Raw genomic sequence first — 23,900 nt, forward strand, 5'->3', positions numbered from 1 at the left:
TCAATCAACATCTAATGGAGGAGACAGGAGGCCCTCCAGGCCCCTGAACGGCCAGCAGCACCTGTGACACAAGCATAATAAAAGAATGTGACAAGGTGGGAGTGAGTCAGAACACAGGTGTGTCCCCCAGTGACCTGGGCTTCAGGCAGTGGGGAGCTCTCTCCTCCGGCTGCAGGAGGAAAGTCTAGAACCCATGAATTGCCCTACACAGTACCAACCTCCCGTGGCTGGGATTCTTACCAGCTACCTTCAGCTCCCCAGGACCTTGGCACCAGGCAGGCGGTGTCCTGGGTGGGGTGGCAACATTTCTGTCACTGGAAAGAGGCGCTCCTCACTCTTGCAAATTATTATCCTTGCTTTTTGGTTTATGCATCAGTGAGGTCTGCATCTAGTTGGCAAGAGGGCCAAGAATGCCAAGTCTCTGGATCTACAGGGCTCAGGTGTCCTGGATTCTAGCAAATTCACAAAGGTTGTGAGTCCTCACAAGGCCTCCACCCTGAGGACACTCTACCTTGCAACTCACTCTCTCCATCTTCCCTGCCAACCATGACCTGGAGTCCACTCTCTGCATGGCGTACAGAGCCTGTAGGTTCAGGTCAGCCAAGGAGGTCAGTTCCCACCCTGCTTTCCTGTTGGAGTTCCTCACCACCCCCTAAGATCCAACCTTAGTTTCTACTTCTAGAATGCCCTCACTGGTTCATCTTTGAGGAGCAGCACAAATGTCTCCTCTTCAATGAAGCCCTCCCCGACTCTCGCCCCGGGCAGCTAGCACTAGTCTCCTTGGTGCCCCCAGCCCTCCGTATCTACCCCAGTAGAAACTGGGTGAAGAGAAGAAGGCATTTGGCCTCAAAGAACCAATGGAGGTTTATAAGACTTGTCAAGACCCACCATGCAAAAGCCAAGATTCAGGTTGTAGGGGGGGACCTTTTCTCTCTGCTGGGTAGGCCAAGGTGACCCTTGGCTGCTTGGTCATCTGTGTCGCCAGGCAACCCAAGCTGGGAAATGCCTCAGTCCTCAAAGCCCCCTGAGGCCTGCACGTGAGGCCCTGGCATCTTCTCACCCAGAGCACTTACAGCATCTTTGGACCCAGGGATCATTTCTAGAAATAAGAAGTAGGAGAAACTGGAAGGGCAGCGTACCCAACACCTAATCATCCCATCCTCGCCCCCCGAGAACACACAAGCTCTAGCTCAAATCCACTGAAGGTGGAGGGGGTGACACTGTGCGCCTTTCAAGGCTGGGTCCTAAGAGGCAGTGTAGCTTCCGGTTGGCTCTTTCCATCATGAGGGGTTCTCTGAACCAAGCCTCCATGCTGGGAGGAGGCCCGGGCTGCATGGAGAGACTGGCAGCCTCAGCTAGGGTCCCAGCTGGACCCTGAGTGCAAAGAGACACTCGATGCTTCTGGCCTTCATCCCTGAGTCACCCCTGGCTTCAAGTCTGAGCTCATAGACTGTAGAGCAGAGATGAAGCCTCCCCACCGTACCTTTTCCGAATTCCCGACCCTTCATCCATGAGCATAACAAAATGGCTGCTCTGCACCACTGGGTGTGGGGGAAGAGTTAACCGGAGCAGTGTTTCCCAGAGTTGCTGGTGCCTCTGCCGGGCCCGCTCCCAGGCGGGTAGGCCACTAAGGAGCACGGCAGGCTGTGGCCCTCAGCGATCTCAAGCTGCCATTCAGAGCCAGGCGGCCGATTCCACATGCCCTGCTACCTCGCCGTAGAGCTTGGTGGCTGATGGTATGAAGCTTCCGTCTCCACTTTGGCCCTCTCCAGCCTCGGCTACTCTACAGCCTCTGTGGCCCTTGGCTGCCCTCCCGGCCAAGCAGGTTCGATGCCATTTTCCTTGGCTGGATGACTCCACTCACCGTTTAAAAGTCCAGCAGCGCTAGCATTTCTAGGGATTCCAGTGATTTTTCATAAAATACCAATCCATGTTGATGTTGAGTCTCTGGGGTGCCCCTTGGGGTCCTGATTAGTCTCTGAGGAAGAGGCCACCCCCAATACTAGTCTTGACCCCGTGGTGCTGGAAGAGAGGTCCATGATGAGGGTCTTTATGCTTTCTGTCTTTTAAAACAAATGATCTGGGCAATGAATGGTGGGTGTCAGAAGCGATGTCTGGGCAGTGACGGGGGGCCCTCCAGGGTCCTGCTGTGTCTGAGGAGCCAACAGCACTCCTTGACCACCAGGTGTCAGGGAAGCTCCTGGAAGGAGATACAGAATTGCCACCAGCCCTCCGGGGGTGGGGAGAGGGATCGGGGATAGCACAGCTAGGTCTCCTGGGAGACGGCCCTGGGGAGCCAGGACACGAACGTCTATGGGAAGGCAGGTCCTGGTTCCTGTTTCTCACAAGCTTTTCGCCACTGCTCTGAAGGGCTGCAGCTGCTTTACCCCTCCTGGCCTGTCCTCTACAAACTCAGCTACCTCAGGCAAACCTCCATCGCCTTCCAATGCCTCCTTTTCTAGTTCTGAACTGAAGCAGCTGTCCGGCTCCCATGCGGCCTCCCTTTGCCTCCAGTCCCGCCAGGCCTCGGCCACTTTTTGTGACACGTACAACCAGAATCGGAGTTGCCCTTGGTGCTGGCGTCTGCCCCCGACAAATGGCGTTCAGCCTCGAAGGACAGCAGAGCTGCTGCCTGGGCAGCGGCGTCCTGGGCCTTCGCACTTGCGTGACGAGAGGAGACCCGGGCTGCAGGCCAGGATGATGTTCCCACATGCCCATGGCGGGCGGGGCCCAGTCTGGGCCTCATGGGGTAGCCGTCATTGTGCGTCCTCACCCTCAGAAATCTTATACTTGAAATCACCTTGCTTCCCACAAAGCAATTAATAGGATTACACTTGACCACAGTCCCGTCATGTACCTGGGCTCACTGACCCTGGTACTGCTGTGATCGCTTGTGTGACTCCTTCGTTCATTCAAGGGGAAGAATAACGTCGGACATGAGGAGTAGGACCAGGGCAGGGTGCAGGGATCGGCTGTGCTCTTCAGTAATTACAAACAGCTGACTTGGTTCTGCGAGTGTCCCTACTGCTCAGTGACATCTCGGGTACGCGCACCACTCTTCCCCCATCACTGGGGATGGATAGAGTTTCAAAGAATTTACTCAGTTGGTATCCTGTTTACTCTTTTCATATGAGTCAGTGAGCTGACTCAGCCCAACCCAGTCCCTTCATGATGTTTTTCTTTGCCTAGGGAAGAAAGTACTAAACGTGTCATGTCCCTTCTTACTCTTAGCCCTTGGAGATGGAGCCCAGACAAGACCTAGTTTCTCAGAGTCTGGTGTTCTGAGACCCGGCCCCTGAGCACACGTACTGGAGAGAACCGTGGTGAAGACTAGCTCAGCTTTCTTCTCTTCTTGTCCATCCCACAGGCGTGGGGCTGGAGTCTTCAGGGGAGCGAGGGCGGTCTCCCCTGAGAAACAGTGGTGCGGTGATCCTCCTGACACATGGAGATCCTCCAGCTGGACACCTTCTCCGTATCCTCGAGCTGAGCCAGCAGCGCAACAGGCCTCAGACGGAGCCGGAGGTCAGGAGAGACTTCAGGAGGCGGTTCACCCGCCGAGCGGCGACAAAGGCCTCCAGCCTTCCCAGAGGGAGGCTGACCTCTGCCGGAGTCCTGAGCAGCAAGAGTCTACAGGCTTCCATCCGGGCCGCACAGGTGACAACAGCAGGTCTGAGAGTTTGCACACTCCTCCATCGGAGACGGGCCGCCATGCCAGCATCTTCAAGAGCCCCCACAATGTGGGCGACCAGGATTTGTTCACGCTTCGGGGTCCTGCGAATGGGTCTTCGTGCTCTTTAGGATTCAAGCCACCTGAATGGAGGCTGGCATTGCTCTGAGATGGGGGGTCAGGTCCCAGCAACAATGGTGGGGATTTCGTTCCAGGAAATGCACAGACGGATCCCCTTCAACAACGGCTCTGCCTGAGAGGCCATGTCTAAATCCAAATGACTCAGAGGCCCCAGTGTGGGCCTTGGCCACTGGCCTTTTTCAAATCAAGGGGGGGCACCTGGGTGGCTCAGCTGGTTGAACATCTGCCTTCGGCTCAGGTCATGATCTCGGGATCCTGGGATCGAGTCCTGCATTGGGCTCCCTGCTCAGTGGGGAGCCTGTTTCTCCCTCTGCCTGTCCCTCTGCTCATCGCTTTCTTTCTCTAAAAACAAACAAACAAACAAACAACAACAAAACCAAGGGGTCTTCACCTTTTTTGTGCCATGGACTCCTATGGCAGCTAAATGAAGCCTATGGAATCCGGCTCAGAATAACGCATTTAGGCGAACAGAGGAAACACACAAGCTTACAAAGAAAACGGACTGAAATACAATTACCAAAGAATTCTGAGATACAGTGTTAGGAGTTTCTTCACTAACACACTGCATAGTAAGACCTCCCAACAGGCCTGACGACGACCTCGACTTCTAAGCAGTGACGAGCGCAGATGCTGTTTTACGACATCTGCAGCAGGAGGAGACCGGGAGACTGGTATTGATAACAACGGCACCGCTAACACACTGCGCTTTGTTGCCCGCACTCAAGACTGAAGGAAGCGCCACTTTAATTTCAAAGTCAGTGAAGACAGATGCGGATTTCTTTTCCAGGAGTTCTATGCAGGTTAAGGAGGTGATTCTCAGGCATCGCCAAGGTTAAAAACCGCTGCTTGGTGCCTCCAATCTCATGCCCTCTTTTAAAACTACATCTCAAAGAATTCTTTCAACTAAAAAAAATTAAAAAATTAAAAAACAGGAAAAAAAATTTAAAGCAACACGAAACAAACACAAAATTGTTTCCCCCGTGCAGAAAAAATTCACTTCCCCAGCCCTCTGCCAGGCCACTGGACGGGGGAGCCAGGCTGGCATTCACCCTGGGCCTTGAACGTGCTTCCAAACCCTGCAGTCCTGGCCTCTTTCCTGCCCTTAGCAATCATCCTCTCTCCTCCCGACACTACCCACAAAGTTCTACCACCAAGAGGGCTGCAAAAGGGACTTGTGGGATTGTTAAATCTTCCAAGTCGAACCATTTACGTTAATGAGCCTGGAAAAGGCCTTAATATGTTTCAGGTGTGGAAAAAACACATGCTTTGGCCTCCTCGCGCTTGCAAGTGGCCACGTCTTCTGGTGCTTCCGATCGGTGGGCTGGCGGGGGAGCGGGAAAGCCGTAGCTGTGTGGAAGGTGGTCCCGGCACACCCACGTTTCCTGCCTCAGATACCCCGGAGCCACCCATCCTCACAATGAGGTGCTGGCCCCAAGGAGTCCAGCCACGCCAAGCTGAGAGCCAGGCCCCGGTTCTGGAGGGACCCACTCCGCACCCCCTGGTTACGCTCCCTGGATCTGCTTCCTTCCTCATTCCTCCTTGCAGGGCAAGCCTGGGTAAGTCCCTGACCATCACCGGGCCACAGGAAGATGAAGGGTGGCAACTGTGGCCACCTATCGGGGCATGTGCCCGACGCTCCATCACTGCAGGTGACCGCCCATCTGACCCTTCTGTAATGTAGTGCTGTACGGGAGGAGGCTAGGCTTTGGAGTAAAGCAGACTTACTTCCAAATCCCAGCTCTGCCTCTTACATGCTGTGTGACCTCGGGAGGTCACTCTGTGCTTCCTGGTCTTTATTTATTTATTTTAAAGATTTTATTTATTTATTTGAGAGAGAGACAGCACGCATGTGCAAGGGTGGGGGTGGTCAGAGGGAGAAGCAGGCTCCCCGCTGAGCAGGAAGCCTGATGTGGGGCTTGATCCCAGGACCCATAGATCATGACCTGATCTGAAGGCAGATCCTTAACTGACTGAGCCACCCAGGCACCCCTGGGCTTCCTTGTCTTTAAAACAGGGCCAGCGTCTCCTGTTTTAGGTAGATTTGGTAAGAGCTAAGGAGAAGAGCTTATATGAAATGGTCACACAGTACTTGGCACATAGTAGGTGCTCAGCGAATATTCTTTTTCCCTTCACCCTCCAAATCTTAGCAAAGCTCTTGGGGGGGGAGGGGAGTAGCTCTGCCAGGCAGGCACTGAATAGGACTATTGGCCTTTCTGCTGCAGGGTGTGTGTTCTCTCCGGGGAAGGAGGTCCCCATAGATGTTGTTGGGGGGTGGGAGGGGGCCCCGGAAGCAATGGAAAAAGCAAGGGGGTGCTGGGTAGGGAAATTTGTGCATATGGGGCTGAGCCTACAACCCTCGGCTTCCAGGGCTTGAGAAGGATGGAGGCTGCTGGCCTCCGTGCACCTCAAGCCTCCCAGGAACGCAAGGGCCTCGCGTGCAGACCCTCCTCTGTCTTCCAGCCGGGACATTTTCCATCCCGACCACTACTCACAAGGCAGAGGTGGTGGGCTCTTCCTGCCCTTCGTGCCTGCTCGCTCTTCAGCAAAGCCCTGAGTCATGAGACCATGGAAAATTCGGGCTGTTTCCTGTGGCTGTATTTTCCGCATCACATCATTGAGATGTGCCAGCGGCCAACTTCAGATATGGGCACACGCCACCCACTTAAAATGCTTTTCTCCAGTGTTTCGAATGCTCCTCTTCAGTGGCAGCGGGCCTCACCCCCGGTGGGTGGCAAGAACTAAAGAAAGTGGGTGAGAGATTCCATGGTTTCCTGAACACCCCTCCTCTGCCCTTCTCTGCCGGTGACCCCAGGGGGCTCTGCCTTCCCCGGAGAAAAGATTCCAGCGTCCACTGCCACGGAGCTTTCCTTTGGTGATTCTGGTTTTTCATTTGTGGCACTCGGGGCAGGGAGGTAGGGGGAGTTTAATGACTCGATATAAATGACAAGAATGTAATGAGAGGTGGACGGGTCACGACAACCTCTTCAAAAGCACCTGGAACCAGGGTTGCAAACATTCGTGACTTTATCAGAAATATGTCTTTTGATTGAAAAGGCCAAAATTTATGCCTAGGTCCCCAGTCCAATTCTACCATTCAAACAACCCATCTAGCATGACCTCGGGAATTTAGCTTCTCGAAACTCTGGCGTCCTCTTCTGTAAAATCTCAGGGTTGTGAGGATTAGAAAGTAAAACAGGTAAAACTCCTGGGAAGCAGCCCAACAAACAGGAGGTGTTGAATAATGCAGACAAACACACAGGAGAGCAAGACAACAGAGGGGTCATCTGCATGTGAGAACCTTATCTCCAAGGGTTTCTGCTCCTGCTCACATTTCCCCGAGTTACTCCTTGGTCAGACAGCTTTCATCCCCAAATCTGTTTACTCCACTACTAAGTGCCTATCCCTTGTCAGTACAGAGGTGAACCTGACAAGACCCCTTCCTTCCCAGGGCTCACGGTCTTCTAGACCTTTCTCCAGGCTGCCACTTGACGAACTTCTGATTTTTCTCCCTGGGCCTGAGAAGACCCTTCCCCACTGGTCCTCTTTCTCAGCGTTAGGCAGACCACCTTCTCTGTTACTAACCTTAGGAAAGGTCACAGGAACAGTGGCCCCGAGACCCTGCTTCAGGGACAGGGAACGCCAGGCCCACTGAACTGGACGGAAAGTCCCAACTCCAAAAACTGCGTGATTTGAAGAAAACTCATCTCTGCTTTCTCATTTGTAAAATGAGGTTTGGTCTAGAGCGGGGATGAGAAATGGATTTTAAGTACAGCGCTCTTCCAACTGGCTACCGGTGGCTGCTGGAAGGGCTGGGCTGTCTCAAGCTCTGAGGCCGTGTCTGGGCTCATTAGGAAAGGACTTCTATCGATTAGCCACGGTTGCCATAGTCACGGCGGTGGGGGGGCGGGCTTTCATCCCTGGTCTTGAGGAGCTCAAGGTCCCTGGGAAGTCTGCCGACTCAGTGCAGTACTGCTTTATCTTTGGCACGAGGACTATTTCACCAACACCAGCTTTTAGAGCTGCTTTGTCTAGCACCTCAGTGGCCATCACCTGAGAAAGTTTCTCAATTACTGTGTTTCCAGTGATGGTAACCTTACAACAAAATAAACACATTTACTGATTTGTCACACTGAAATTTAGGAAGCTACTGCTTCCTGCCCCCAGGGCCAGGGAAAGCCGAAAGAGGAATTTACATTTACTAAGCAGCTATTAAGTACCAGATGCTTTGCACACATTGTCTCTTACTTCGAAAACACCCTTGGGGCGGTCACTACATCCTCCTCCCACAGAGCAGGGACCAGTGCTCAGAGCAGTGAGGAAAACTCCCCAAGGAGCGGGGATTCCACCCTGGGGTACTTCAGACTCCAAATCCCACTGCGCTGTGCTCCCCTAAATGCACCCAAAAGTCTTGTTTATTCTTCCTCTTCCAGGAAGTGGAGGTGAAAACTGAAACTGACAGCAGGGCTAGACGACGTCTGTGCAAACATTTCCGTGGCCCCATCCCCATTTCTCCTACAGTCTGAAGGATGTGGCACTGCGAGCAGACGTTCCTGCCTGAGGGAGACCAGCGAAGCTCACCAGATGTGGGGTGTGACGGTGAGTCCCCATCCTCACCCAGGTCCCTTTCACTGGCTCTACCTGTGAGCCAGAGGAGGACAGGGCTTGACCAAGGCCTCTGCTGGCCCTGTCCTCTGGCCCTCGTCCCAGGAAGCCCAGCCTACACCAGTGGGATTTAAAACATTGCCACCACCACAAAACCTTCTCCCTGAAAGTCAGAGCCCCCACCTGGCCCCCAGGAGTTGCAGTGTCCCATCAGGAAAGTGGGAAGCCTCTGAAAGCCTCCGTGATTCTTTTAGGAGACCACGGTGGGGGAGGTCCTATAAAGGAGGGCGTGGAAAGGACAGATTGCAAATGGTCAAGAAAATCCCATCTTTGGATCCCAGAGCTGAATCTCCAAGATGTAGCCTGAGCCTGCTGCGTACAGCCAGCCTGGGGTCAGCGGCTGGGGGCAAAGGTGAGGACCTCTGGGTAGTGGTGGCATTACACCTCAAAGACGCCCCTTGAAGCTGTGGCTTCCATATGGCAGAGGCAGCCGCTGGCGTCACCGCTGGGAAGGCACTGCCCTGACCAAGGGCAGCAGAGCCCGGGTATTTTTGTCTGGCCCTTCGGCTCAAACTGGGCCCTTGGGTCCCCTAGAGCCTACAGTCACAGAAACCAAGAGGCAAAAAAAATGTCCCACCTCGTGCTCCACTGGTGGGAATGTACCCAGGGCAGCTGCTATGGGAAACAGCACAAAGGTTCCTCAAAAAATTAAACGCAGAATTACGGTATGACCCAGCAATTCCATTCCTGGGTTTATACCCAAAGGAACTGAAATCAGGGACTCAAAGATGTCTCTGCACATCCATGTTCATAGCAGCGTTATTTACAATAGCGAGAGGTAGACGGAACCCACGTGTCCACCGACAAATGAATGGAAGCGGAACGGGGCGCCTGCATACAATGCAATATTCTTCAACATGAAAGAGGGAAGAAATTCAGACGCGCGCTATCACACAGATGAGCCCTGAGGACATTACGCTAAGTGAAATAAGCCAGTCACAGAAAAACAAATACTGCAGGATTCCACTCATATGCGGTCCCTGGAGCAGACAAATTCATGAGACAGAACGTGGGAGGGTGGCCGTAGGGAGTTAGAGTTTCAGGGGTATAGGGTTTCAATTCTGCAAGATGAAAAGATTTCTGGAGACGTGAATGTACTTACTGCTGAACATATACACCAACCTGGCTGGGATGACCAGTTTGAAGTTGTATATATTTTACCACAATTTTTTAAAAATGTTCCATTAAGAACATGGGTTTTGGGCGTTTAGAAATCAACAAGACCTAAGCAATTTGTTTTGCTTTTTTCTTTTAGTACTGGCTCTGCCCACGTAGCTCTGTTGTACAACTGCTCTGAGCCTCAGTTACTTCATCCATAAATGGAGTCAACAGGGTATCTGCCTTGTACGGTTGCCACACGGGTCATGGGAGGGGCAGCTGGTCAGACCCCACAAATGGCAGCTCCTACCTTCATCATCGTCTCTTACTATTAACGTCATTACGGTCATTAATTATTAGCAGGCACTCACTACATCACAGCAGTGACAGGTTGGCCTGAACCAGGATTTACCCTGAACATGAGAAAGAGGTGAATCTGGAGAAGGGCTGGTTAATATGGTCACTTTCTGAGCCGTACGGATTAAATGCGGGAATATGGTGGGATATTGTGGCTTTTGATACTATTTTTTTTTCCTCGATGTTATTTTTAAAACAAAACAAAATGGACTCATGAGCCCTGTGGGGTTTTCAGAATCATGCGTAGGGGCCAGGAAGCGCAGAGCCACACATCTTACAGCCAGGAGGCAAAGGCTCCGTGGTGAATGTGGCCCAGGCTGCTTGGGGGCTCCTCAGGTCCCAGCAATGGCGGACAGCCACACACCTGCGTGGGGCGCTCTTCGGCCCCCGCCATGCTCAGGCTACTCGGAAACCCCAGAAATCAGCTTGTTCTGCAGCAGATGCCATCAGCCTCCTGAGATTTCAAATTAAATCGCTGTCACTTAGCTAGTGGCACGAAGCAAAAGCAGACTGTTCCGCTTCTAAGTAAAAATTTCCAGATTCCAATCTCTGAGACATTTTGTAGGGCACAAGGGACTCAGAACTTGAACTTCAGCAGGATTAAGCAAAACCCTGTCCCCACCAGCGTGTCCACATCTCTACCCTGTCTTCGTGGTTCTTTCCCCTGGGGATCGTGTGGTGCCTCAGAATACCGTACAGACAGTACAGGGCATGTCGAATGTTTCAGACGCAGGATGTCACTAGCCCAACATGTATTTCTAATTCCTTGGCTGGACTCTTGAAGCCCTTGCTGATCTAATTTCTGCCCCTCCCCAGCCAGCCTCCTCTGCTGCATCCCCAAGCATACAGCTGGCCCTGGCGCTCTCAACTATGTAGTGTTCCTCAAACACAGTCTTATTTCCAAATGCCCCCTTGACTTTGAACCAAGAATGCTTCTGCAAGGAATGCCCTTCTTTCCCACAATTGAGAATTTCTAGACATTACTCGAAATGCAGCTCCATCGTCACCTCTTCCGGGAAGCCTGCTGAGAAATGTGCAAGTTGACAAGTGAGTCTTCCACGGTTTCATGGATGGCAGCAGAAGCCATGAGACTCCTGGGTCAGAGACAGAGGACCTGACAGCTGACAGCACAGAGCAGCACGTTTGCAACAGCTCTAAGTCCCATGGGGCAACACCGAGGGGCCCGGGGATGCTATGCCTTCGGTGGGTGTGTACGGGGCCGAGGAAGGTCAAGCTTAGAGAACCCAGATCTTCTGGGTTCTGCAGTCCAACCCGCCCTCCTGCCTAGGAGGAGGGGCTAGCTCTGTCTTCCAAGGCTGCTTGCTGTACAGACATCCTTGAAAAGACAGTCTGGAGCAAAAGGGCAATGAGTGTCTCTGCTTATAAAATGAGCAGAAATGCCAGAGGCTAGGAAGGACCGTCTCCCAGCAAAGTCTTCCCTGTTACCTGATCTGGCACCTGCCCAGAGCTCCCCCCTGCCCCCAACGACCTCTGTCTTAGGAAATATGAATTCACGTTGTAATGACCCATGTATTTTTTGGGTCCACTACCAGCCTGGGTGCTCTCTGATGTTAGGGACTGTCTTTTGCATTTATCGGTCGGACACGCAGGAAGTGCTCCATAAATGTGCAAATCAATGAATGAGTCAAATAAGTAATATTGGGAATTTTGGTAGCTATGGCTTTGGGGCAATTAAGTAATAACAACAGATGGCCGGCATTTACTGACTGCTTACTCTTGCGTTCTAGGCAATGCATGCGGTTTTTTTCTACCTGGATTATCTTCAGGACAACACTATATGGAAGGTACTGTATGAACCCACCTGTACCTATGGGGAAACTAAGGCTTAGAGCAGTTCAGGGATTTCATCAAAATCCCACGGCTCCTAAGCAACAGAGCCGCACTCTGAACTGGATCTGCTTGTCCCCAAGCGCTTAGCCACCCCGATGAAGGGCTTCTCATGTGGGAGGCATCAAGCATCTGTTCAGGGTGTTTGTGGAGGGGTGAGGGGACAAGGAAGGAGGGAGGGCCTGTCTTTTTGCATTTACAGAGGTGGAGGCAGTAGCCTGCATGTCACTGCCGCCCACTCCCCATGTGACTCATGGCCCATCAGCCCCCTCACAGGGATACTGAGCTGGGATAGCCCCCCCGAACTTCACACCTCCCTAATCTGCCCCGAAGTGGGGCAGATGGTGTTTGGTCTTGGGAACAGCCTGGAATGCAAAACTGACCTTTCTCCCTGCAAAAGGGAGTAAGGACGAGCTCTGTGGGGGGGGCCTCTCTCTTTGCTCCAACTTACAACTCGAAAATAGCCATTCCCCGTGACCTAATAACCAAGGAAATATAAACAAAAAGATCTAGATGACCGCCCACGGTCACAGCCACATAGGTGAGGGTTGGTGAAACGGACAGTCTCACAAGCTGCTGCTAAGGGTGAAATGAATACAACATTTCTGGAGGAAAACTTGGCTGTATCTCTCAAACTGCTAGATATGCAGCCCCTTTGACTTAGCCATTTAATTTCTAGGGCTTACACCATGAAAGTACTTGCGAAATCACTTAACAGTATAGATAGGGGCGCCTGGGTAGCACAGTCGTTAAAGCATCTGCCTTCGGCTCAGGGCGTGATCCCGGCGTTATGGGATCGAGCCCCACATCAGGCTCCTCTGCTATGAGCCTGCTTCTTCCTCTCCCACTCCCCCTGCTGTGTTCCCTCTCTCACTGGCTGTCTCTATCTCTGTCACATAAATAAATAAATAAATCTTAAAAAAAAAAGTATAGATAGACATTTATGGCAAAATTGTAAATAATTCAGAAGCTCCTTTTTAAAACATTAAAAATGCATATAAATTGATAAAGGAAAATCTGCACATTTCAAGGGATAGCTACTATTAATGACGTAGCATGTATTTTTCCCAGCCTTTGATGCATACGTTTTCTCTCTAAAAATGAGATTCTTTTACATGCTGAGCAGGAGGGGTGTATTTTCGGTACTCTATACACTACATGTCCTGCTCTGCCAGTGCTTTGTCTTCACTTAACATTTTATCGAAGGCATCCCTTCAAATGAACTTACACGAAACCTGTAAGAGACTCATTTGCTAACTATTTTGAGTCGGGATGTAGAATCATGTATATTTCATGAATCCCCTTTTGGAGGATATTCAGGTTGAAAAGAGTACACCGTAGTATAGCCAGCTTACAGCTCAGAGAGAAATGCCTACTGCTTCTTAAAGTCTGCTCACCCACATCAACTTCTACTTGGGGATCGTTTGTCCATTTCTCAGAACGATCCAGAGCTCCTCAATTTTTCCTATAATTTTTTCCTACTGGATTAAGGCATGAGGGCCTTATACTTGGCCAGAAATCACAAAGTCAACTCAAACTATAAATCTAGAGATGCCCACGTACCCAGATGTCTGGTTATGGGACCGGAGACTGGCAGGCTCGCCCAAGACTATGTAATCCCTCTGACTACCCAGAGTCTCCATTTTCTATAGAAACCTGTATACGTCCTGCCAACTTCCTGCAACTTGTCAGCACCTGACCATCCCCTATTCTTGTCCTTCACTGTGGCCCATCCTTCCCTCAGTGTGTAACCCCAACACCCAAACCAGACACGAATGACTCGCAAGGACAAGAACGGCAGGGTGAGTCAACCTGAGCGCAGGGCTTCTGGCAAAGCCTGTGACTCAAGGGTGAGGCGGGCCCCAGAGAACTTAGCCCCTGGCTGCAAACATCACAGGAGAGAAGCCCGTGGAGGCCTCGCATGTACCCTCAGCTGCCAGGCAAATTCCATTCCTTTTGTAGTAGGTTGCTGGGAACCAGGGGAGAAGCCGGTGAGAACCCAGTTTTAATTACTTTTCAATAATAATGAGCCTCACACAAAGAGCTTTTATAAACCTTGCCTTCCTAGAGTCTCACCCAATTTTGTCAACCAGGGATTATTAGCCCCACTTGGTAAATGAAGAAACCAAATCACAGAGGTCAGAGTTTATAAGGGTCAGGACAGGGTCGGAACCCAGGTGGGCCTCACACCTTGTTCAGACTTCATTCTGGACACCGACAGGCGGGGAAGGGCTGCATTTCTGGGACTCGGCCACCCCCGATTCCCTGCCCAACGGGACTCTCCAGGACGCAGGGCCGCTGGGAGCGGACTGAGTTTCTCTAACAGACTCCCATCTCTCTCTGTTAAACCTCCAATGAGTCGTTCTCACGGTGCCCTCAGCAATTCCGCTGAACTGATATGGGCGACTCCAGCATCAAATGTCAGGGTACGGGGAGCAAACGAAGCTGGCACCCCACTGTGCCCTGATCGTTCTCTGGGCCAAGGTGGTCTTGGTCACTCGAACTGCTACGATCTGGCTGTTTGGGGCAGTGAAATGTACCTGCAGCCTCCTAAGCCTTCAGCGAGCTGTTGGAGTTGGTTGGACGTGACTGAACCTGTAGGTTCAAACTAGGCATGCTCAGCAGGAAAAACAAACGAGCCCACTCTTCTAGACCCCATTCTAACGAGAAAGCAGGAAAGACAGCAGAGGCATGATGTGCTCAGCTCTGGAGCTGTGAGCTGTATCTTAATGAGAGGACGTGTCCCTTCAAATTGGGGCCTTGGCTAATTGGGCAAGATTCTTCACGTTTGGGGACACAGTTCTATAAATAAAAGCGTGTCATTTCTGCATCATGGCTTCCCCTCGCTGGCTTCCAACACGCCACTTTCTTCCTGACCCCTCTGCTCAAAAGCAGCCCAGCATCAATCAGCCCACCCACTGGCCCGTGAAGGGAGCAGGGCTCAGGGCTCAGAACAAAAGCCCCACAGAAAGACGTCGGACCCCATCACCATCGCAGGGGCCCTCAGGTGGAACAGCAAACCGCGCTGGCCTGTCCCCCTTTCACAGCTGAATGTAAAAACAGACCAGGGCCTTGCACACACTGGCCACATTCCTAGACAGGCGTACAGGGTCGCCGTCTGTAACCTCCCAGGGGCCTCCTCGGGTTACCATACATAGTAATGCACACGCCGGCATTTGAAGAAAGGAAAGTAGCGGCGCTTGGCGATGATTTTTAATTGAATTCTTCTGGGAACTTTAAATCCTGAAAATTCAGCCCTGGTTTACAGTATTTTAAGGTCTGAACAGCATAGGATTTTGTCCTTTTGAATGACAAATCTCTCTTTTCCATTTCAGAGAAAGTTTCTTCAGCGCGTCAGGCATTTCTGAGCCAACTGTAAAAATCATTATATTCAGAAACTAGGGAAGGGGACCTTGGTGACAACGGTCGTCCCTTTGAAGGCAATCTGGTCCTTACAGCTTCCTACTCACTTAAAAGGAGCTCCATGTCTCTGTAAAGAAGATGCTCAAGTCCCAACCCAATTGTCTTGGGACAATGGTGACCCAGGAGCCAACGAGGAGTCGAATGGGAGACTTCTGTGGGCATGTGAAACTAGACTGCGCTTCTCTAATTCTTGGCAAGCCACCCTGACGACGAGAGAGGCTCTGCTGTAGATTACACATGCCCCCATTTCTGCCACAGGATATTCCTTCCAGAGATGGCCTGAAAAGTCTCTAGCCTGTTCTCCAAAGACCCATGGGATTTGCCAGACACTGGCCAATCAAGCATCAGCTGCCCCACATCTCCCTTCTAGCCAAGCAAATTGGGATTTATTCCCACAGAGAAACTCAGTGAGTTCCTATCCCAAGGGCCTCAGCAGAAATCAAGAAAAACTGGGTTTCCGGGATCTCTCTCTCCCTGTCCACCTTCTGCAATCTCAAGACCGTCATGTATGGGAGTTCGGATTGCACACTGCACAAAGGCGCCCCATGTCCTCCATCACAGGGTGGACACCAGAGACTGTGTGCACAGGTGTGGAGATTCTGCTGGGCCCGAAGCACAGGCACCGTGGGCACACAAGACCATACACGCCTGGGAAAGCTGGAAAGCAAAATCACTTGCGGCAGCACGGACGTGTGGCAACTGCTCCCAGACCTGAGCACATTCTTGGCATCTTCAAGATCTTGTCTCTCCTCTGCCCACCACTCTCGGAGCCTCAGTTCCCTTACCACAGGGCTCAAAACCTGACGCGATCCCCTCCCGTGGGGGCCAACAGAGGAGGCAGGGGTGTGGGTGTGGTAGGCCACCTGTGCACCTGGCCCTCGGGCAGATGCAGCCTATTCATTGGCAGGCCTGCTGCCCTCTGGGCTCTGAGAAGCTCCCCAGAGCAAACATGGACTATTGTGCAGTAAGAGGCTTTTTCTTTTTTTTCTTCCACTTGACAACAAAGACTATTTTTCTTTTCTAATTCACAGCCCTGAGAGTTCTGTTTCCCTGCTCTTTCTATCCCATGGCTTCTGCTGAGGCTTTCCTTCCCTCATGGGGCCCCAACCAGACCTAAATCTGTAACACTCCGAAGCTTTTCCCTCTTGGTACCAAGACCATATCCTATGGCTGTTTGTCTGCCTGTTTTGTTTTGTTTTTCCTTTCCTCTCTCTCTGCCCACCTTTGAAAGTTAGCCTCTCTTTCCTCCTGACCTTAGTCAATCCTGCCTGCGCTTCAGAGGGTTCTGTGACCGGGGTGACCCAGCTCGTAAGTGGCCAACTCATGCTTCTCACCTTGGCTGCTAAAGCTCTTTCTATTTCAGCACAGATCTTGCCCCCAGGTCCCTCGGATGGTGGGTCACCATCATCACACACAACCCTCTGGACCCCCCAGCCTGAGCTCTGTGCCAGAAACAAGCAGAAAGAACTCACCAACTACCAATCACATCAGCGCCAGCTCCCTAGCTCTGATGGGTTACACTGCTTCTCTTCCTGTGATGCCACCAGAGGAGGTGAGGAAAAATCCTCGCCCCCCTCTGAAGGCCAGGGATGCACTCTGCACTTTGGAGGGTAAGAACTTGTGGCTGAAGTTTGTGTCAGGCACCTGGGCACAGAAAGACTAGTTCTTGGGGTCCCCAGAGGACGCGCATTTTCATTGCTGGCCATGTCACATGGCAGCCACCTTGTCCACTCCTCACCAGCCATCTGCCTCTGCAGCCAGCCACCTCCTTGAGGTGAAGTGCAGCTGCGTCACCTGGGGCCTGAGAGCCTGGAGACCAGTGACGCCAACTGGGTCATCTCCCGACCTGTGCCCAGGCTCTCCTTCTGTGAAATGCTTCCCCTTCCACCACTAGGACTCTGTCATTTTATAAAAACCATCCTGCCATTGGACAAAGCAACAGGCAACTGTGTGGTAGGAACCATCACAAGGGGGCCAGAGCATGAAGCCTGGAGTGGGACGAAACCCCCTTTCCCATAGGCCCCGGGGTTCCACTGATTAAGGTGTTCTTGCTCTCAACCTGCCTGACAAGGGCCGGGATTACAAAAGGCCTGGCCACACCAGAGGCCTTGGGGATTCCAGGCTGGACAGGCCAGGTCTTGTTGCCGGGGCCGCCAGTCAGTACCCCAAGGTACTTCCTTGTTCCCTTTTAGGGTGGGGAGGGAACCACGCGAATGACAACAGAATTTCATTTCTTTGTTGTTTCTGATGCAAAGAGCATTGCACTAGAGCCTGTTACCAGCCCGCATTCTCCTGGTCAGAAATGTAGGACGCGGGGAATCTTGCTAGAAAGGAGGCAGGAGAGGTGAGTGACAGTCAGCTCCCTTCGGCCCAGGGCCTGAAGTCTGGGTCACCCTTCGCAAGCTAAGGGGGTGAACCGGGAGAAATGACAACTCACGTGGCTCCTTTTGCCTTCTTCGTCTGCCATCGACGTGATGACCGTCTCTGAGAAGACCGTTCGTCCGGTCTGGTTGTTGGTGACCTACGGCAGGGCAAGTATGTGAACATGGAACGGAAGGCGCTCCGGGCAAATCCCAGTTGGTTTCTCTTTCCCATTTTCTGGAGCAGGAGCATTTGCCAAAGTCGACAGAATGCCCGCTCCCCATTTCTTTCTGATCCTAACAGAGCTGTCAGGCGGAGGGGCCCCCTCTCTGTGCAGCGATCTACCTCCCAGGCTGCTCCCCGGAGCGGCGAAGGGGCTCCGTGCGGAGGGCTCGGCACGGCGCCTGGCACACAGCAAGTACTCAGCAGTGTCTGTTTTTACTGTTCTTGGGGTTCATCACTTGACACTCAACGTCAACATCCTTTTCAACAACGACCAGTCTGGGTGTCTCATCAAACGTCTTTCATGAGAAGAAGGCAGGCTTTAGCTGCAGCCTCGCCCCTCCTGATTCTGGCGGAATATTCCATCTAGGCAGCGCTTAGTGCAAAGGGAGGCGCCCCATCCGCTGTCTGCCTCTGACTGGGTTCTCGGGCAGCAGGCACCTCCGAGCTGAGCCTCCACATCCTGCCCGCACCCCGGGCCGCTCCTGCCCCATCCGAGGTCCTGTGTAAGGACCGCTTGTGCTGGGGATGAAGAAGAGAAGGGGCCCCGGCCCAGGAGGTAGGGGATCTGGGTTCTTTGAGCCTCGGCTCAGCTACCAACAACTACCACCTGGAATAAGTCACTTCTCTGCTCCATGATGTCCTCATTTCTAGGTCATCTGTAAAGTTCCTGACAGCTCTAATATCACAAGGAGGCTGCGTTCAGAACAGAGTAGAAACACAGCCTACTTTATCGTAGTGGACCAAATGGCACTTCTGAGGAGATAAGGATCATGTCTTCACCAACGTACTTTAACACTTCTGGCTGAGTAAATCCTCTCCCCAGCAAAAAGGCAGTGTCGTCTTCCTCTCTGCCAGATTTTTGCCAAATTAACTGATAGTATATTTTTTTTTAAATTCTACAGTCCTGGGGCGCCTGGGTGGCTCAGTCGTTAAGCGTCTGCCTTTGGCTCAGGGCGTGATCCCAGCGTTCCGGGATCGAGCCCCGCATCGGGCTTCTCTGCTGGGAGCCTGCCTCTTCCTCTCCCGCTCCCCCTGCTTGTGTTCCCTCTCTCTCTGGCTGTCTCTCTCTGTCAAATAAATAAATAAAATCTTAATAAATAAATAAATAAATAAATAAATAAATAAATAAATTCTACAGTCCTATACTGCAGGTACAAATTGCAGGACTTCTAAGAGCCTTTATTATACAAATGTGCATTTTCCTATCTCTAGGAGAAATAAGATGTTTTCTGAATATGTTTCACCACCCACGCCACCCCTCATGAAGCATTGCACAGGAAAGGTGCTCCATGGAACCCACTGGAGAGCTGTTGCATAGTACTGATGACATAACTTTACTGAAAGAAATAGGAAGAGAAGAACAACTCGCTGTTGCAAGCACCTTGTAGTTTACAGTGAGCTCTCATGTACCTCAAGTCCTCTGACCCCAGGCTACTGTCCTGTATGTACTGACCTCCCTATTTCATAAATACGGTTAGTGAGGGACATAAAATTAAATTATTTTTCAAAATCATTCTAGTTACTGGTAGGACTCCCTCTTGGGTATTCCAACATCTACAAGAAACAACCTTAAGCAGAGCCAAACCTGTAAGCTAATTATTATCAAAGAGAATAACTTAATATTGGTTTTGACAAAAATGAAACAATGACTTTTGGAAACGTTCTCCAGTCTTCCGATGAGCAACGCTGAAGGATTCTGGTCAGCAGGTGACTCGTTCATTTATCTGGGGGTGGGGTGGGGGGTACACGCTGAAGCTGGGCCATCCGTACGCAGCGGGAGAAGAGCCCCACACAGGCTGCTCTACCATCAAGGCGGTGGCCCATAAAAATTGACCCCTCTATGCTCCATGACACAGAAACACTATTGTTTCAACCAAGTCATTACCTGGGCACTTGAACAAAAGTGCGACTCTCTCGTGAGAACCACTGGGCCTTGCATATATGAGTGGAGATGAGATTTGAGGCCAAGCTCCTTGATGCCTCAAATGCAATACTAGAGAAGTATTTTTTTCAACACTTGTTTGCACCCTTTTATCAAATGATAACCCCCCCCGACCATTCCTTTGCAATTGGACTGGCAAGCAGCCTAAAGTTAAATGTATTGCTTACATGCAACAGCAGTTTAGGTCTGTGATACTCCGCTCTCCCTCTTAAATAGCTCCCTCTCTCCCTCTGGTTTTTAATCTGTGTTTTACCAGCCTCATTTGTATTTTTGGCTTGTGGATCAAATTTGTAAACAAGACCTTTGTTCTCTGATGGGACGGGGAGTTACAGAAAGGAGGATGTGCTGGCTGCCGCCATCCTTACCTTGTGAATTTCTCGGTGCACGTGGATGGTATTGTTTCCCACCTTGGTTTCTGTGTTGGTCTCATTGTGATAGCTGGACGGCAAGCCCGCCACGTTCACCTCTGATGTCTTAGCAGCAGCCTCTTCTGCTTCCATCTAGTAAATCAACAGACTTAATGAGCACAATTCTTATCTCTTGATAGAAATCAGCCCATTAGAAAAAAAGAACCCCTTCTCTTTTCCTCTTCTGCAATTACAAATAATGGTAGTAATACTAGGTACCATTAATTGCCCACCAGGAGAAAACCCTGTACTGAACGTTTTACATATATTATAGCCGTAAACCTCACAGCCTCCCTAGGGGGTAGGTGTCAATATACCCATTTTACAAATGGCGAGAGTAAGGCTCAGGGACACTGGATAAATTCCCAAGATTATCAGTGAAGGCCATCACTCATCATCAGGGAAATGCAAATCAAAACTACAATCAGATATCGCCACACAGCTGTCAGAATGATTAAAAGCAAAAACACAAGAAACAACAAGTGTTGGTGAAGATGTGGAGAAAAAGGAACCCCCGTGCACTGCTGGTGGGGATGCAAACTGGTGCAGCCACTGTGGGGACCATTATGGAGGTTCCTCAAAAAATTACAAATAGAATTACCCTACAATCCAGGAATTCCACTACTGGGTATTTACCCAAAGAAAATGAAAACACTAACTTAAAGATATACGCACCCCTATGTTTATTGCAGGATTATTCACAATAGCCAAACTATGGAAGCAGCAGCCCAAGTGTCCACCAATAGATGAATGGATAAAGAAGATGTGGTCTGTGTGTGTGTGTGTGTGTGTGTGTGTGTATAAATATATATATAATGGAGTATTATTCAGCCATAAAAGGAATGAAATCTTGCCATTTACAAAAACATGGGTGGATCTAGAGGGTATAATGCTAAGTGAAATTAGTCAGTCAGAGAAAGACAAATACCAGATGATTTCACTCATATGTGGAATCTAAGAAACAAAACAAATGAATAATGAAAAAAAGAGACAAACAAAACAGACTCTTTTTTTTTTTTTTAAAGATTTTATTTATTTATTTGACAGAGAGAGAGACAGCCAGCGAGAGAGGGAACACAAGCAGGGGGAGTGGGAGAGGAAGAAGCAGGCTCATAGCGGAGGAGCCTGACGTGGGGCTCGATCCCGGAACGCCGGGATCATGCCCTGAGCCGAAGGCAGACGCTTAACCGCTGTGCCACCCAGGCGCCCCAACAAAACAGACTCTTAACTGTAGAGAACAACCTGATGGTCACCAGAGGGGAGGGGGTGCGGTGAGGGTGAAACAGGTGAAGGGGGTTAAGAGTGCACTTATGATGAGCACTGAGTAAAGCACAGAATTGTTGAACCACTGTATTGTACACCTGAAACTAATATAACACTGTTTATTGGAATTACAATTTTAAAAAATTCTCTGTAGTTTATCCACAAGACACATAAAAAAGAAAAAAAGGACTGTCAGGAAAGGGCAGAGCTGGGATCTAAGCATGCTTCCATTGAACAGTCTTGGCCCCTGACCGGGCTGCTGGTGCCCCGTCCAACTCCCCACGACCTAACCTGGAGGTCACCTGTATTCAGCTGCCTTACATGCCAACAACCAGCCCTGTCTCTCCCTGAGAGCGCTCTCTGGCCGCCCAGCGTGCTCAGTCTGCACAGATGCTAGGGTGTTAACACCCCAGGGCCCATCCTCAAGCGGTGAGGGACAGGCTATGGGGGTAAGGACCCCAGCTCTCTCTCCCCCCAAAGGGGCGGTCTCTCTCTGAGGACCCCCAGTGGGACTGAACCCCAGCGGTGCCTAGCAGTAACCTGCTCATGAGCGCGCCTTTATTCCCTCTCTTCTCCTCCATCTTACTTTCCCACTTTCCTAGTGGTTTTCGCATCACTTCCCAGATAAGTTATTTGCTTCCACACCTTTGCTGCAGGGTCCGGTGGTGGTGGTGGGCAGACCCAGACAGCCCCCTGCACAGCTTCTTCCCTGATACAGGTAGGGCCACATCTATGACTCCGTCCCCACCCCACCTCTTGGGTACAAGAGGGACCCTTGTAGAGGGTCACCTGACTAGTTTCCAGGGTCCGCCCTCTTTCTGGCTCTTCTTCCACATGTGTTCCTCTCTGGTGTCAGGTTTCTGAGGCTGTTCTCAAACCCTCCAGGTTCGTGAGTCTCCATGACATTACAGCAGATGTATCAGTCAACCTCAAAGTGTACCCAATTTCCCCTTGTGGATTTACCGCCGCGCCCCACCCTGAGTGGGCAGTTGACAATGGGAACAGCTCACAGCTGGCTGGACTCAAAAAGAGGCCACATCATGGACTAGTTGAGCCAGTCAGATACTCTCTCTAGGAATTTAAAACTAGAGACACAAAGAGAAGTTCTAGTTGGTGGCTGGCAGTTTTCCAGCACTATCTTTGACTCTGGGCTATTTTTACTTCTTAAAACTAATCCTCAAAAAGATTCTCCTATTTTTTTAAAAAATCACTGTCTTCTATTCCCTTATGTACTAAATGAGGCTCCTCTTTTCCTGTCTCTCCCAACCAGGTTTGCTGAGCTGGGGTGGATGTGGGGAAAGAATTGCCATGTCTCAGTGCAGCACAGAAACACTGAACTAGAAGTCGGGAGTCTGGAAGACACAAAAGCTCAAATGACCAAAGACTTGGTCAGTAACTGCTGTTTTTGACCCAGAGAGGACTGCCGAGATGTCTGAAACTTGATCACTGGCTTCACCATCACCATCACCACCATCATCATGACCATCACCATCACCACCATCATCACCACCATCATCATCATCATCACCATCATCATCATCATCATCATCACCACCATCATCATCATCATCATCATCACCATCATCACCATCATCATCACCATCATCATCACCATCATCACTACCAGCATCATCACCAGCACCATCATCATCATGACCATCACCATCACCACCATCATCATCACCATCATCATCACCATCATCATCATCATCATCATCATCATCATCATCATCATCATCATCATCATCATCACCATCATCACTAGCACCATCATCATCATCACCATCATCATCATCATCATCATCACCATCATCACTACCGGCATCATCATCATCATCATCATCATCATCACCATCATCATCATCATCACCATCATCATCATCATCATCACCATCATCATCATCATCACCATCATCATCACAATGACAGCCTCCATGTTTGGACATCAGTTATGCTTAAGCCATTGCATCATACCTTCCATGGTTCCTTGGATGTTCACAATACCCCCACGAGGAAGGTGTTGCTGCCTCATTCTACAGATGAAGAGAACGAGATGAAGAGAAGTGAAGGAACCCGCCTATGGTCATCACACTGTTAGTAGGTGGCAAAGCTCAGACAGTACTCAGGTCAGTCTGACTCTAAATTTTGGGCCTTGTCCAGTATGTGCTTCTACCCTGCCTGGGTAGCTTATGCATTTACTGGGGAGAGAAGCAGAGCCCCACAACTAAACCAGTTTGAGGATGATGATGATGGCTTCTAGAAGCAAGCCAGGGTTAAAAAAAAAGGAAAAGAAAGGCCTCCAGGAGGAGGAGGAGGCACGATAGAGCTGGTCTCCAAGGACGAGTAGGATTTGAACCGCGAGGAGCACAGAGGAGGCAAAGCTGTGGCTGCCTGGACAAGAACGTATGTGTCATAGGCTGGAGCACAGGGTCCGTGCTGGGCACGGGATAAAATGGTGGATGATGAAGGAGAGGGACTCACAGGCCGATCCAGGAGCAGTTCTAAA

General features: G+C 50.8%; 1 protein-coding gene across 2 annotated transcripts in view; it reads right to left on the bottom strand.

The window, feature by feature from the left end:
* Positions 1-23,900, bottom strand: part of DKK3 (dickkopf WNT signaling pathway inhibitor 3) — a 44,343-nt gene that overhangs the window by 15,492 nt on the left and 4,951 nt on the right. The window contains exons 3-4 of one of the 2 annotated variants that reach the window (XM_040638816.1): positions 20,090-20,224; positions 17,634-17,717 (exon numbers count right to left, since the gene is read on the bottom strand). In XM_040638816.1, coding sequence (XP_040494750.1) covers positions 17,634-17,717; positions 20,090-20,224 — 219 coding nt within the window. The remainder of the gene's footprint in view (positions 1-17,633; positions 17,718-20,089; positions 20,225-23,900) is intronic. The other variant, XM_040638817.1, reaches the window with a different exon arrangement.

This window comes from Ursus maritimus, unplaced genomic scaffold (assembly GCF_017311325.1).
Source record: "Ursus maritimus isolate PB19 unplaced genomic scaffold, ASM1731132v1 scaffold_23, whole genome shotgun sequence".
In the NCBI taxonomy this organism is placed as follows: Eukaryota; Metazoa; Chordata; class Mammalia; order Carnivora; family Ursidae; genus Ursus; species Ursus maritimus.